Source organism: Centruroides vittatus, unplaced genomic scaffold, assembly GCF_030686945.1.
Source record: "Centruroides vittatus isolate TY-2023 unplaced genomic scaffold, ASM3068694v2 contig_1276, whole genome shotgun sequence".
In the NCBI taxonomy this organism is placed as follows: Eukaryota; Metazoa; Arthropoda; class Arachnida; order Scorpiones; family Buthidae; genus Centruroides; species Centruroides vittatus.
Window position 1 is genome coordinate 461,303 of NW_027120815.1, and position 17,192 is coordinate 478,494.

Below are 17,192 nucleotides of genomic sequence, written 5' to 3' on the forward strand. Positions count from 1 at the left end.
ACAGTTGTATCATAGACAGACCTTCAAAAACTCAGAAATCAAGCATTTCCAGACCTGTATTGATATAAACTATTTTTATTGTCTCTGTACGAGGAATGCATTTCTGAGGTTATGATGGGTATTTTTGAGACATCCTGTATATAATTTAAAAAGTTAAAACTGAAAGCCTAAAAAATGTTAAATATTACTTGAATAAATACTACATTCATATTGTCATCCAAAGAAAGAAAAAGTGTTTTAAAATCAGAGAATATTTTTATAACACCCTTAACAATGTTAAAAACTTATCATCATCTATGGAATATCATAATTAAAACATCAGTGAAGAGATGACCACTTAGTTTTCTTACAATCCATTTAATATTAAATTAATAAAAACAAATGGTGTGAAATTAATATATTATTGTCATTTACGAATAATTATTTTACTATTAATATTGCATAAATATCATGTTTATTTTAATTTGTATTAATGACATTTAAGAACATTACTTCTTTGTTAATTCTGTCTGTACTATCAATGAAAACTTTATATTAATTAAAACTTTATCACTGTCTTCTGTTAAATAATGCCAATTTCATAATTTATAAACTGTTTAAAAATTCAGAAATATTCTCCCCATGTCAATTAATTATATAAAATATAGCTTTGTAAATATTAGATTCACATTACAAGTTAATTAGTTAAAGATTATTGTAGGGAACAGTAAACTATACATACAGAAATATATTAGAAATTGGATTAGCATAAAATTGTTTTTGCATATTTAAATTTAATTTGAAATTAAACATCAGAATTTTTGTTTTTTTATTTCTTTAAATTTTGGATAATAAATCAATTGGTGCAATGTTACTTGATATTTAAGTATGAGAATTTCTCATTAAACTTCTTTATAAATTATATATACCAAAATTTCAGATGGATGACCCATGGGTTAGCTGTGTTTGAAAAATAATTTGAAAGTAGGTGTGGGTTATTTGTAAATTTAATTTCTAATCATGAGTTAAAGTTGACTCATGATTAGAAATTAACTATATGATTGCCGATGGCAGGAAACAGAATCACTGGATGACAGTTACCAGGATTTTTATTTATATATTTTAGTTATCTATTTATACACTTGTGAGAGATGACACCAAATGTTTAACTATATTCTCTACTGTATTTTACAACTCTGATCTATTTTGATAGATTAAGATTTAGTTTTTTAATAAATACTTGCAATTAAGATACAGATTAATTTTCAGTCTAATATAAAATACAAGAAGCCAAAAAAAATTAAATTTTTATACAATAACTGTAATATTTACCATTAAAAAAAGCTTTAAGAAATAATTTTAATATTGATAATAAAATTACATTTAATTTTAACTTTATTATTATTATTATTATTATGTTGGGTTATGTGAGATATACTCGGTTAACACCGGTGGCTGTGTACTATGCCGGATCAAAGTCAAGGCATAGTAACCAAAACAGAAATTAAAGAAATGTATCAGTTTGTGTCTGTATTCAGGAATTTCCTAACGACATGACATGTATTCGTAGTAGTAACTATATAGTAGTCTTCTGTAGTGGGATGTAAGTGTTTCTATTCAATTGTAATGTGCCCAGCTTTTGTTTAGGGTGTGTGGTATGACACCTGTAGAGGAGAGAACAACAGGTACAGTACAATAAGCATCCTATCTATCCTCCACAAATGCCTTATTTCCTGGGCAAGTTCTGTGTACTTGCTAATTTTTTCAGTGCATGCGTTTTGTACATTGTGAGTGTTTGGAATGAATATGTCTATAATGTATGTGATTTTATTGTGTTTGTCAATGAGTGTGATGTCTGGTCTGTTGTGGTAAATTGTTTTATCTGTGATTATGGCTCTGTCGTAGTACATTTTGTGCGTGTTGTTTTCCAATACTGTCTGTGGGATGTATTTGTAGTATGGTTTGTGGATGTCTACTAATTTGTGTTTATTTGCAAGCTCTTGGTGTATTATATTTGCTACTTGATTATGTCTATGTAAATAATCTGTCTGTGCCAAGAGCTTGCAACCAGAAGTGATGTGTTGTATAGTTCCTGGCATAATGTGACATTTTCTGCATGTGTCATTTGTGAGTGTTGTATCTTTAAATATGTGTTTTCTGTAGTTTTTAGTATTTATGACCTGATCCTGTATGGCAATCATGAATCCTTCCGTCTCCCCAAAGAGACATCCCCAAGCTAACCAGCTGTTTGATGCAGTTTTGTCAACAAAATCTTAGGCCAGATTGTAGGGATGCTTGCCATGGAGTGCCTTTTGAGCTCACAATTGCTTAACGGTGCCTATGCTTTTTATATGTTGTGTCATGTCCATATGTTGTGAGTGTAAATTTAATGGCGGGTTATTCGAGTCTGCTAGAGTTACTGCTTTATGTAACTGTGATGTTTCTTGCTTTTTGTAGAAAAACTCTTGCAGTGTCCATATTTGTTTGTAGTAAAGGTTTACTATGTCAATCAGGCCATGTCCACCATCTTTACATGGAAGAGTTAATTTTTCTGTGACGATCTTTTAGGATGATGATGTTTATATTTAGTGAGTGTGTTTCTTGTTTTCCTTTGGAGTCGCTCAAGATCTGTGTGAGTCCAATGTATAACTCCAAAAGAATATGTGAGTACTGGGATGACATATGTGTTTATTGCTTTAACTGTGTATTTTGCATTTAACTCTGTTCTGAGAATAGCATTTAACCTACTTTGGTATTCTTTAATTAATCTTTGCTTTATTTGTGCATGTTCTGTTAGTTTGGCCTGTTGGAATCCTAAATACAGTCAAACCTGTTTTTATGCAGTGGATAGGGACCGCATAAAAAAAACGCATTTAAAAAAAAAAAAAAAATTGCACGAAACTTCACGAGTGGCTATAAAAAATAGTTTTCGCAGCACAATTAAAAAAATATTTTTTTTTTTATGCAGTGAATAGGGACCGCATAAAAAGTCTCACATAGAAAATAACTCGTTTTAAAATTGTAGTCTTAGTTTCTAAGGAAATTACCTTCCTCTTCGCTTTGTTTTTGCCCTTACTCATTTTCAGGGATTATGTCTAAACAAAATAAAAATCCTAAAATGTTATATCTAAATAGAAAAAATAATACAGTATATTTACCTTCAATTTACGCTTTGAAATGAATCTTATCTTAATGGTCCAGGAATGTGAAAGCACTTTGAAGGTTTAATTAACGTAATTAAAACACACACAAAATTTATTGACAACAGATGTCAGCACTTGTATCGTCTTGTCTATCATCTGTTTTACATATTTTTGTCCAGGTGGTGTTTTGTTGACTTAAAAAATAAATTATTTCATTTTTTGCATATTCATGCAATAATATTACTATAATAAGTTCATTTATGCTATAATAAGTTTATTTAGCTATAATAAGTCAACGTGAGACAAGACAAAACGCATGAGACTAGTCGCCAACTATACCGCACAAATAAAAAAAAATCGCACAAAAAAAGACTGCATAAAAACATGTTTGACTGTACTTGTAGAATCGTCCTCTTCCGTGGATTCAATAACATCCCCATTTCCAAGTGCAAAATCTTCTTTCCTCAGGATTCCTTTTTTTATGTGAAGTGTTTTGCATTTGTCTAGGCTAAACTCCATTTGTATGTCCTTGGTGTACGAATGTGTGATTTGTAGGAGTTGATGAAGTTGTTTTTGTGTGGATGCATACAGTTTTATATCATCCATGTACACAAGATGTGACAGTGTAAACTCTGTTGTTTTTTCATGTCTGATATTGTAACCATATTGCATGTTGTTTAACATGTTGGATAATGGGTTCAGGGCTAAGCAGAACCAGAGGACTCAAGGAATCTCCTTGAAAAATTCCTCGCCTAATGAATATTTGGTTTGTTTGTATGGAAGTGTTACTAACCCTGAGATGTAGTGTTGTTCTCCAGTTCTGCATAGTGTTTTGAAAGAATGCAATGAGCGATGGATGTATTTTGTACATGTGTAGAATATGTAGCAGCCAACTGTGCAGAACACTGTTGAATGCTTTTCTGTAGTCTATACATGCCATGTGTATGTTTCTGTGCTTGCCGTAGAATAACTGAATGTATTAGTAGTGTTCTTTGCATCCCCTGTGATTTCTACGGCAACCTTTTTGTTGTTCTGTGTTCTTCAACGTGTTTGTATATTTTGTTTGCAATACAGGATGTCAATAATTTGTAGAGTGTTGGAAGACATGTAATTGGTCTGTATTGTGTTGGGTCTGTGGTATTGTTGTTTTTAGGTTTCATGTAGGTGATGCCTTGAGTAAGAAATTTTGGCATGTCTTGTGGATTGATGATGTGTTAGGTGTTTACTAGTTCCTGGTGCAGTGATGTAAATTTTTTGTACAAGAAATTGTGATGTTGCCTATATCAGGTGTCTTCCAGTTGTGTGTTCTGTTAACAGAGTAGCAAATGTCGTGTACATTTATTTCAGCACAGGGCATTGTTGGTAGGTTGTGAAAGTTTCTGTTCTCCTCCTCAATCCAGCCTGCATCAGCATTGTGTGTGACAGCACTGGACCAAAGAGAAGACCAATATGTTGTAAGTTCTTCTTCTGTTGGTGTGACACACTGTACTGTGTATCAGTGTTTGTTTTGTTATTAATTTGTCTGTAGAAGAGTTTTTCATTGTTTGTAAATAATTTATTTTGTTGTTTTCGTAGTGTACTGTACATGTTTTGTATCGTTTGAGTCTATGTGCTTTGGCTGTAAGTTTTTGTTTTAGTGTGTCGATGTATTCTGTAATGTGTATGTTGTGATGTTCATGTTTTGTGTGTGTTTTTATTTTCTTGAAAATGTTTTTGAGCTGTTTCTTTAATTTGGGTGTTATGTTGTTTTTAGTGTATTGTGTCAGCCTGCCTAATTGCTGTCTAATGTCATTTATTTGTGTTTCTATTCTTCTCTGCCAGGCAGGCTTGTTATAGAATTGTGTTTTCTGTGTATCTGTCTGTGATTGTACTTTCAGACCATGGTGTGTCACTACTGTGACTGCCCCAGCATAAACTAATGTATGAATGTCTGAGAGTGTAGAAATTGAATGAATGTAGTGTGGTAGTAAGTGAATGTTTATGTAATATAGTGTTTTTCCTACTTCCTTTGACGTGTTGATTTTTGGTATTTGTAGTCATTGTGTGGAATCTGTGCCTGTATATTTAGTGAGTGTTTCCTGAAATAAAGTGAGAGCATATTAACTAAATCTATGTCTACGTTATCAGTGGTAGATGAGGAAGTGTCTGTAGTATCAATCTTTGGTGTAGTTGTTGTCTGTATGCTGTCATGTTTGTTTTGAGTTCTGTGATGGTGTAGTAAGTACGGATGATAAACTCATTCATTTCTATTGTCCATTTCATCCGTTGGTGTAGTTTTCCAGTCTTTGTGGTCTGTGGATGCATTGCCACAGAAACACTAAGGCTAGATTGGTTCCTCACATCTGTTGAGGGCATTACAGTAGTCATGCTTGGCTGGTGCTACTTTCGCCACCAGTAACCAAAGGAGACTGTAGCACATTCTTCGAACGAGCCTCTGCCTAACCCATGCACGCAGACCTTGTTAACCCAGGAGACGTCCGAGCCGGTATCAAACTTAGATCTGGTTACTACCATGCTAAATACCTCCACAGAATGTGGGTGTGGTCACTCTTAGCTTCATTTCTCCCCATAGACCTTAATGGCATGGGTGTTCCTACCAGGAGCTCCAGCCTGCATTGCCTTATGGATCAGTAAAATTACTGGACTCTCCCACCACGACCAGGTGGTGACCACGGGAGAGTTATTATTATTATTATTACTGGACAAAGGAAATTATTTATAAAATAAAAATGATAAATCATTTTTAGTTATTTTTACACTTAATTTACAAAATTCAGACAGTTCATAAATACCTGCAATTGAGTTACAAGGTAGCTAGTGAGTATAAGGGTAAATTTCTCAGTATTTTAGAGGGATTTCTAAGTAACCATTTTGCCATTAAGGCTAAATATATACCATACACGAGATATCTTCAAAAGAATATATGTGCATTAGCAATGACAATACACAAGTGCATGCTTATGTACATACACCACTGTAAAAAAAGCTATTGTCTTTGCTAATGTATTCAGATTAAAAGTTATTTAATATTTTAAAATGATTATTATGGAATATTTAACATAGCTGTTTATGAATACCTACAATAATTTGTTAATAGAAATGAAATAGAAAAAGCAATATTTTAATGCTTAAGATGCCAACTCCTAACTCCATAGTAGTAATTATCTTGCTTTCAAAGACTGATCCAGAGGCACTAGGATGGGTTACACAAAAGTTTTTTTGTTCTTGCCATTTTCTGTGGGTATATATGCGCTGTCACGAGTTTTCTACCCAAAATTATGGTATATATGTATCTTAAAATCACAATACATGTGAAAAGTAGTCCTATATAATATCTAATTGAGTAAATTTAATTACCATAACAAAAATAACTAATTGCAACAGAATTTTTAATTTAACAACAAATAATCTTCAATAATTGGTAGTAAATATGCAAATATTGTATTTTCTAAAGAATGGTCAGTAATCATTTAAATTAGGTTTCAAGCACTTTAAGAAGAAAAAAATTTACACATATTTTATAGAGACCATAAACTTTCAATCCTTCTAAATGCGAAGGCGGTTTTTTTCAAGCTCCAATGGTCCATAAAACAAAGACAAGTATAAATAACAAAATGAATTTATTACCAAAAGTCAGGTACAAACATGGTTACTTTTTGACATAATCACTGTGAAGATAAGAGGAATTTGTCATATCTGAATGAGCTTTTCCATCCCTTCCCTTGTCATAGAATGTTGCTGCCAATGACTTAAGATGGGCCCTAATGTAGTTTTGAAGATCATCATTAGTCTCAAACTTCTGCCCTGCTAGTCACATTTTCAGTTCAGGAAAGAGGTGGAAGTCTTCACACATTAATAAGTTTTAAGCTGGGTGGAAGTCTTCACCACCTTTAAACACCCAGTGTATAGCCTCAATTTAGTGCCAAGCAACTTCCACCTCTTTCCTGAACAGGAAAAGTGGCTAGGAGAGCAGAGGTTCAAAACTAATGACAATTTTCAAAACAACATAAGGACCCATCTCAAGTCATTGGTTGCAACATTCTATGACAAGGGGATGGAAAAGCTCATCCACAGATAGACAAATGCCTCAATCTTCACAGTGATTATGTTGAAAAGTAACCATGTCTGTACCTAACTTTTGGTGATAAATTCATTTTGTTATTTACACTTGTCTTTTTTTTATGGATCATCAGAGCTTGAAAAAAAAGCCTACATAATTTTTGTTAAAATGTCTACTATAATTAAAACTGCTACTAACATTATTAAAAAAAAAAAAAAAAACACACTTCTATATTTTGTTTCTTACATTTGACTTTTGATTACTCATCTCTGATAATTCATGTTCATTTTATGATTGCTTTATTAATTTTCATGAAATCTGATCTACAAGTATTTACATCCTATAAAATTGCATTAATATGCTGTTTAAAACTGTTACACACTGTTCAATTCCAGAACTTGCATTTTCTTCATAAATAAAACTTAATTATGTATTTTCAATAGTTTGTGAATAATCTTAAGGAAATAAAAGTGTATTATTATTACATGGTTGAAACGTTTTCACAATATATTTGTATAACAATATGTAAACAACATCTTTATTAAATCTTTTTGTGATGAGCTAATGTTTTCACTGTACAGTATATATAATGTTCAATTAAATTCTCTTTTCAACAAATTAATTCTGGATAATGTAACAATAAAATCCAGGATAAAAACATTGTTAAAAATATACATGAATTGAAAACAAACATGAAATTTAGTGTTTTCTTAGTACATCTTACTTATACCATGCACAATTCATTTTTTTTTCCCTACTTACCAAAATGTGCACAAGACTCAATGCACCATAGTATATATTTATAAAAATATGGAAAACTCAAAATTTTACTCAATGCTTGAGAAACAAACAATCTTTCAACAATGCTAATGATAAATAAACAAAAATTTGTATTGAGTACATTTTATATGCTATACATATCATCCAACTATTACACCAACTGTTCTCAAATACCATCACAATTCAAATGTCAATATCAAATAGACATACTCACAAAAAGAACACAGGGCTTGAATATACTATAAAGGTGAACTACAGTGTGCCCAGGTTTTAAGAATTTATGCAAATTTGAGTTTCTGAACATCACTTTCATTTGAAATAAAATATGATTACACTCACATGGCTAAAGTAAATTGTTATATCAGTGATTTAAAAATAATTACAAATTCTCATATTAGAAGTAAAAACCATTAACCTCTCTTCTTTGAAGATAACATTAATACAATTATGTGATCCAATATTTTCTAATAAACTTATTAAAAACTAAATATTTTTCATGTTTAGAAAAAAAATTTAGGTAAAATAGTATAATGTTCTCCTAATTATTCTTTATGTATTATAACTGTTTTGACACACAGATTCATTAATCTTGGCTATTGTTCAATCTTTCTACATTTTTCTGGCTATCACTCTGCTCATTGAAGCTTTAAAAAATTTTATTATGCATCCAGTTAGTCATAAAATCAATCAGTAAATACAAACTGTTAAGTATTTTGAATTGCAGTAATAGTTAATTTCCAAGCTCTTCAAATTATCAATATAAATATATTGATAATTTGAAGAGCTTGGAAATTAACAGTGAAATTATTATAAAATTCTATTAAAACTCAAAATATTTGACAATTAATACAACATATTTGTTTTTGCCTTTAAACCTTTTAACAGAAAATTCTGCCAGTATATCCAAAACATTTGTTCATACTGCTAAAAATATATAATTTCTAACATCAACTTGATTTAGGTAGTAAATTAATCAAGTAGCAATTATGATATTGATTGTTTGCCCTATCTATCTACCATATCAGATCCTTCTATTTGCAACCATTTGCAAAGTGCTCCAATTGAATGTAAGTACTTGCAGTCAAATTTCAAAAAAATTAAAGAAGTAAAAATTCATTCCATTATAAAATCATTAAGATATAATTTTTCTCCAAATTTTATTTCTAATTTGAAAATTTAATCTTTTGTTTATTTGAAAAGATTTATATACTAAAATCTGTCAAATGAGAAATGTGCAAAAATTTTTCACAAAATACTTTTTTTTATTATTAATGCATTAAGTTATTAGTTTGTAAGTGAATAATAGTAATAATTCTACTCACAAAGGACGTGGTGGATCAGATGCTAATAACGTTCCATCATTTTGTACAAGACCGTCTTCATCATCATCTTCAGAATCTGAACCAATATTTACACCTAAAGGACCCTGTTCTGGAGTGGTACCATTTATTTTTGAAGTTTCAGATGCACATGATGTTGGAATTTTTCCATTTCCAACAATCATGCGATTTGCTGGACTTCCACCTCCACCACTGCTACTAGCTGCTAATTCATTTAATTGTGCAGCTAAAACTTCGAGATCCTAAAATATAAATAGATTAAAAATCATGAATTAATATCTGTTATATGCAAAAGATACTTACTTAGTTTTGAATCTAAACATTTGCTCTATTCTAAATCATTTACTAGATAACTAGTGAACTAAAAATTTTAATTTAAACTGAATAAAAATTTCAAAAATTGATTTTTTTTATCATCTATTCTGTATAGATTGTTAACATTGTTGTTAATTTAAGTAACAAGAAAACAGAAAAATTAAACTTAAATACTTTTTATAATTTTTGAAAGTATTTTTTAACAATTTGTATTGAATTTTGATTTTTTTTAATAAAGTACACTGAATATATAAGATTCTGCGCTGGAGATCAGCAAGAAATTAAGTAAATAAAAAAAGGAAATGTAGATAAATTACTGTTATTTAATTAAATCTGTAATAAAGTAATGTAATCAGTTAAAACTGAATTTTAATCATGTTTTCCTTACTTCAGGCCTACGAATTTGAGGTTTATATAGTCCAGAATTTCGACTTTTCTGAGGTACAGCTTGTTGCTGATGATTTCTGGGAGGAGTAGCTGGTCTTGTTTCTTTTTTTTCATCTTCTACAGGAATAGGAGGAAGAGGTTTACTGGGTGGGGGAGGATCAGGAACAACTATAAAATAATAATGCAAAATTTAAATGTAATGCATAAATAAAAATAAGATTAGTGTTTTTATACTAAATTATTATATAAAGATTAATTTTTTTTCAAAATAATACCAATTAATCTTTGTGGCACAGGATGCCTGTGGGGTGGTGCTGGAGTTTCTACTTGGACAGAAGGTTGCTGAAAACTGCTTGAACTAGGTCGCGCATCGTTGGATGTTAATGTACGACCTTCTTGTAGCTGTTGAAAGTTCCGCCGTAATGTAGAATCACGTTGAAGAGGTTCAATAGAACTAAAAGCAGAAATTTTTATTAATTAACAATTAAGTACATCATCTTAAAACTACCTATTAAGTAATTTATAAATTATCTCCAAATATTGTAATATTTATAAAGATAAATGAGTAAGAATCTATTATTAATCTATCTATAATGTTAGCATATACCAGACCAAGAAATAACTGATGTTAAAAAAGTAACATTATTAGATCCATAAAAATTTTATGAAAATGTGTTCCAAATAAACAGAGATAGATTTAAAAAGAAAAAAAATAAGATTGGAATGGTCTGGCATGACAAATATGAGAACTGTATATAAAAACAAAGTATGAACTACAAAAGGTCCAGAATTAAACAATGTTTTACTACTTTCTTATACGTATCATAATATGATTCATAAAAGAATGAAAAAATTAGGAAATAATAATATCTATTTATTGAGAGAAAATCTATAATAATTTTGTAGTGCAACAAAGAAAAACTTTTCAATCTAATTGAAAGGATGGTACAAAATAATATGGAAAAATGGAGCAAGACTATTACAGTGGGTGATCGGTTAACGAACATAATCCGTTCCAAGACTTTGTTCGCTATCCGAATTGTTCAATAGCCAATTATTGATTTACCATAGATTTTTTATGAGAATTTGATTAATTCACTCTAGAAACCCCAAAAAATAAATAAAAAAAATTATATACTTTCTTACTACATTTATTTACATGTAATAAGAAACTAAATGCAATCTCTCCATTTTCTCATAGATGGCACATCTTTGTTTCTCAGATGTGATTTTTGTTACTCCTTTAGCTGCTTGGGTGCTTGAGTGATTATATCTTTCTTAGCTAAGATTGTGTCTACTGTAGACCTGTTCAAGCCATACTGCCTAGCACCATCAGACATCTGTCCACTCTCTACCTTGGCTATTATCTCTTGCTTGATTTCTAATGTGAGCATGGTTCTTGACACTCCACTCTTTTTAGGCTTCATAATAATATCAATGTCTTTTTGAAATAAAAAGTTCAGAAAAGCACTTACAAAACTTAAGTGAATAGAAATCAACTACTGCAGGAAAGAATTATGTAAATGTGAGGCCCGAATAAAATTCAAAATTTTGGTGTTAAACTGTTAATGAATATCCAATAGGACAGTTAAACTCTCACCTTTAGGAAATAGAAACTGACGCCAAACTTAACAGGTGCCCAACAGTCTCACAAAGACTATAAAAAATTATATGTCAGAAAGGTAAACAATAAGATGGAATTACAATGAAGTATTTCAAAGTTCGAAGGAATAATATCTGATTGGTATCGGGTTGAGTGTCTCCCGCAATCCAAAAGGTTTCGAATTGTTACCTGGAGACAAGCAAAAACCAATCACTATTCATTATTTTATGTCACTTCTTTTTGTGTTTGTTCTGTGAAGTGTTCATTGTCCAAACGTGTTCATCTTTCCCAAAAGTGTTCATTAGCTGATTTGTTCACTGTCCGAACTGTTTGTTAACCAATCACCTACTGTATTATTATTTTATAGTTATATTCATGGTAAAAAATGAGAGCATTCATAAATAGTTCAAAGAGAAGCAACTAAGTATCATAGCCATTAAAATAAATTAGAAAAACTACACAGCACAGGAAGCAAGCAAATTCTATCCAGACGTTTGAAAATTCTTTATCAAATAACATAAAAATAAAAAAATGAGAACATTTTAAAAAAACCAATAAATTTAGCAGCTAACAAAAATCTTAAGCAGGGAAAGAAAACTAGACGATTAAAAAGAATATAAAATAGGAAAATGTAGACTTAATTTGTATATTCAAAGAAAAATGGTAAAACAATAAGAAGGGTCATAGTTATCCTACAATCACATGTAACAGTAGTGATTTTTGTGTGTTTACTAGTTTTTCATGAGTATTTTTCACCAAATTGTCTTACTTAGCTGCATTTCCATAATATCCTCGTGCTATATACTATACATCTAACTGTATCAAAATTTCAATTTAAAAAAATTTTTTCCCACTTATCATAAGCCCTCAAAAACTGCTGCAAAAATTTGCTGCCTTGAGAATGCAACTGTATACAATTTTTTTCACACAATTACATGCATATGTGATTTTCTGCTTTGAGGTCATTTTTGATGACCTAACACCACTAAAAATGATATTACAGAAGTCTCTCATGATTGCTGCAAGAGGTAGTCATGACATCATGATGTTTGTCAGCTTTACCTAATATAATGACATGGCAATCTTCTAGTTAGTAAGTATGACCCCAAACACTTGTCTGGGTGCTATGGCCTTCAACAATTTAAATTCTTTTATTGCTTTATTTTGTGCTTGAAAAATCATTTTCTGGTTCTTTTAAGAAACACCCCCCACCATTATTTATTTCCAGCTGAACTTATTTCACATGAGCCTACATTATCACAAAGTTTCAATGTCTCCCATAAGGAACTCTCTAAACAACTTAAAAATTAATATTTATTATATATATGATAACATTTAAAGATTGTGATATTATTTTAAAATTCGATAAATAAAACTACAGTATTTGTTTCAGAAAACTTTTCAATCTAATTAAATTTTACTTGTGCACACTATTCTATTTCACACAAAACATTTACAAAATATAAATTTTATTACTTATTATGAATATTTGTCAATAATTTGTTTTCTAAATTTTTTTAAATATCTATTTTTAAATTTTATATCTTATAAATGTACAGATATATGATTTTTTTAAATTTTTAAAATTGTGAAGATTTATTTTTATAAAGTTAAAGTTATATAAATGAATTACCTAGGTTCACCAGCTAAACCACCATCTTCTTCTTCTTCACCTTCACTTCCAGGATAATGGAATTCCTCTTGAACATCACCTAAAACCAACAAAAACTTGATATTCTTACATTTGTTACAATATATTTAAAGACAAAACAGCTCACAGTGTAAAAAATATCAAAACAATTATATATACAAATGAATTATGGAGTGAAAAAAATTGATATAATATTACAACAGTCTCTAAAAATAATAAACATTCTGAATAAAATCAACATTACAAATAGTAAGATTGATGTAATTATTTCAAATGCCCCGAACAGAAATTTCTCATTCAGTAATACAGTATTAGTAATTTATTAATGAAAGGTTTATTTATAATATATATCTATTTTTTATGAATATCATACATACATAAATCTTATTTAAAAAATAGTTTTAAATATCAAAAAAATGGTTATTTAATAGCACAGTTTCATATCTGATTAAATTATACAATTCATAAAAGCACTTTTAAATTTATAAAATATTTACATATATTTCATATATAATTAATTTCAGTTTAATAATGAATCTTACAGAGTAAATTACCCATATAATAATAACTATATATACTCTTCAGCTAATGACTTTTGTTTTAAGTCATTAGCTGAAGAGTATATATGGTATATAAAACAAATTATATGAGAGAAAAGACCTTGAAACAGACACCAGTCAATAAAGTTATATACAGTTATTTTTGTAATATCTATGAACTCTACCATTTTATTTATACATAAAACATTATTGTGCAAATTTCTTTTAATACATTCTATTGAATTTCTATTATTTCAATACGTTTTTTTAAGATCTAATTTTTTGGATTCTTTTTGTTTTACTGTCTCTTCTATTACTGTAATTTATTTCTTAATTTATATTAATATTTTAATCAAATAATAATAAATAAGTTTACTGATTTAGCAAATTGCTTTTACAAGGGGTAAATAAAAATATTATTACAATGGTTTTAGTGAATGTACAAAAAATTTTACAATTTATACAGCATGGTCATACTGGAAGATTCTTCCAATAAATTAGTATAATTGTAATCAATCCCAAAAATAATAGATCTTATTTCACAAAGAGAATCGCAACTCGTGAACAAGTAATTGACCATTATTGCTACCATCATTTACAGAACAAACATTCAGCATTATCTGATATGTTAATTCTTCTGCCATTTAGAGTAATTGTATATTTATTTAAACAAAGTTGAATAAATACTAATTTGAATTTATAATTTATATTGGACAATAAATAAATCAAAGGATTCCAAGGAAACTAAGCTATATTTTCTAAGATTTTAAGAGTAAAATTCTTCTCTTGCAGATAAACAATCTTGTTACTAGTATATATCTCTTGATCTTTGTTTGCAGTCTGTTAAGAAAGCACTATCATTAGAATAACCCAAACAGCTTTTAAACAATAATGCAAGATTGTTCAACAAATTCTCAGTAGTTGTGGGTAACATTTTCCATGATGCCATTTTACTAGATGATAAAAGTTTAATATATATCAGTCGCCTATAATCATTTTCTGGTAGCACAGTAATTTTCCTCCAAAAACAAAGTAAATTTAGTGATAAATTCACAGCGAGAGGTAGTTTACCTAGTTCCATCCTTATCGTAGCCCCAGTCACAGAACAATTTAGACGAAAAATTTGCTTGAAAAAGAATAGTTGTATTTTTTCCAGTTTATCAACTGCCAATCTTTCCCATATTGGAAATGCATATAAAATGCTCGATCTTATTAACAGATCAAATAATCAAATAATCTAAAATAGTTATTAAGCAGTGATTCTTTCATTTTACAACTAATTTATATAGATTCGAGATTTTTACCTTAGTCTCAATTATCACTTTTTACAAATGAAAAGGAACCATGAGGGGTAAAATAAATTCCCAAATATTTAAAATTTGAAATAACTTCTAACTTGTGTTTCTGTAAATAAAATTTATCTCCTCTGCAAAAAATCATTATTTTTGTCTTTTCCAAATTAACTATTAAATATTTATTGTGACAATATTCTTGAAGTATATGTAATCTCTCCTGAAGAGCCATGACTGAATTTGCCATCAAAAGAACATCATTCGCATATAGAAGACAATTTATATTTATATAAAGTGAAATTACAATTGCAAAAGTTTGGCCATCCATACTTGTGCTAATAGTTTTCCCAGAACTTGCAAACAAGATTTGTGTGAGAGTTCCCCACAAAACTCTCTTTCTGTCAGTTTAGAAGGTTTTCCAGATTATTTCTTTGCAGATTCTCTTCTGCATATAATATCATTAACTGGACTCTGGAACAACAAAAATGACTGTGACATTTCATATAGAATACTTAAAAATATGGCATCCCAGTACAAATCAAAACTGAAAGCCTGTTAATTCCACTGAATGCATCAGTTTGCATGGTTCCCTTGCTATGGCCTGTTCAAAATTCAAACAAATGTATTTATAGCTGACAGTGATGTAATGCTTACCTAATGACCATTTTTCACATGATCTGGCAGTGTCTGGACATTAGTAGTAGGAAAGTGTATATTAATTGAAAAGTATTTATAAGATAATACACTATATTATGATAAATAATAAAACTGTAATACAACATACTGAAACTAATAAAATACACTATGAAGAATAGTAATAAAACTAATTCATTATTTAAGTTAGTTGTAAATTTAAAATCATTTCTTTTATTGAGTTTGCTTAAGTTGTTGTGCCTTTTTTTTTTACCCTTTGGACATTGCCTAGGGTCTGTTTTGTAATAAAGGATTAATTTTATAAGCTATTTTTAAGCTTTTGAAAGTGGTTAACATTCCTTGAATTAAAAAGATCTCATCAATAAACATCTTACTTAGATCAGAATCATTTAAAAATAATGAAAAAATAAATTATATCAATTACCTCTTTTATGTTTCCTACATCGATCAATATGATCTTTTAATTGAATTCTCACTTGTCTTTCTGTTGGCTGATCTCGAATAAAAGGATGTTTTAATAACTGATCAGTATAAGGACGCTGCTGATAATCTTTGACAAGGACTGTTTCTATAAAACTATGAAATTTTTTAGACCATTTTTTGGATTTTAATCGAGGCGGTGGATTTCTTGGAATGAGAAATAATGCTCTCATTGGATGCATATCACATAGAGCTGCAAAGAAAAATTAATAAAAACTTAAAGGTATGTTTAAGAAATTATATCTGAAAACTATAAATCACGTACACACCAGTATATACAATTTTAATTTACAGTTTTCAGATTCATCATATTTTTTATAACAGAATTTATAAATTTAAATTTATAAAAAATCCAGAATTAAAACAAAACTAGAAGTTTCAATCATATGTAAACATCATTTATTCATATGTTTTCTAAATCTTGAAAACATTTCCTGTTAAAATTTCATAATATAAAAGTATACATAATGTATATGTATATGGTTATGTCTATATCTGTATATGCTAAGAGCATGCATTCTAATGTTAATATACTGGACTGTTTTGGGCATATAATATTTTTTGCACTTTTGTTCTTAGTATGTATTTTCTGTAATTTTGCATGTTTAGGACCTTTAATCCTGTATGAAAATCTCAAATCCTATCTCTCAAAGAGATTGCTCATTCAGTCTGTAGTTTGATATAGCTTTGTCATCATTACCATCATCATAATGTTAACATTTGTTTAGTCAATGAAATATTACAGTCTTTTTCAAAGTCAAAAACATTTTAATAAATTAAAGATTTAAAAACTATTAACTTTCAAGTATTTACATCACGGATTTCAAACATTTGCTTGTCAACACCTTTTCAAAGCTAGATTTAATTTACTCACTCCTTCTAAAATTGATACAAAATGAAGATAATTTTTAAATAAAATGAATTAATAAGCCAAAAAGAAATTATTTTTCTTTATTAAATATAAAATCA

The 17,192-nt window shown here is 29.2% G+C and overlaps 1 protein-coding gene across 4 annotated transcripts in view; it reads right to left on the minus strand.

The window, feature by feature from the left end:
• The window catches only part of LOC136988825 (serine/threonine-protein kinase mig-15-like), a 112,829-nt gene that overhangs the window by 24,775 nt on the left and 70,862 nt on the right, over positions 1–17,192 (minus strand). For all 4 annotated transcript variants that reach the window (XM_067286816.1, XM_067286796.1, XM_067286807.1 and 1 more), the window contains exons 12-16: positions 16,168–16,416; positions 13,241–13,319; positions 10,280–10,458; positions 10,006–10,172; positions 9,285–9,544 (exon numbers count right to left, since the gene is read on the minus strand). In XM_067286816.1, the coding sequence (XP_067142917.1) occupies positions 9,285–9,544; positions 10,006–10,172; positions 10,280–10,458; positions 13,241–13,319; positions 16,168–16,416 (934 nt within the window). The remainder of the gene's footprint in view (positions 1–9,284; positions 9,545–10,005; positions 10,173–10,279; positions 10,459–13,240; positions 13,320–16,167; positions 16,417–17,192) is intronic.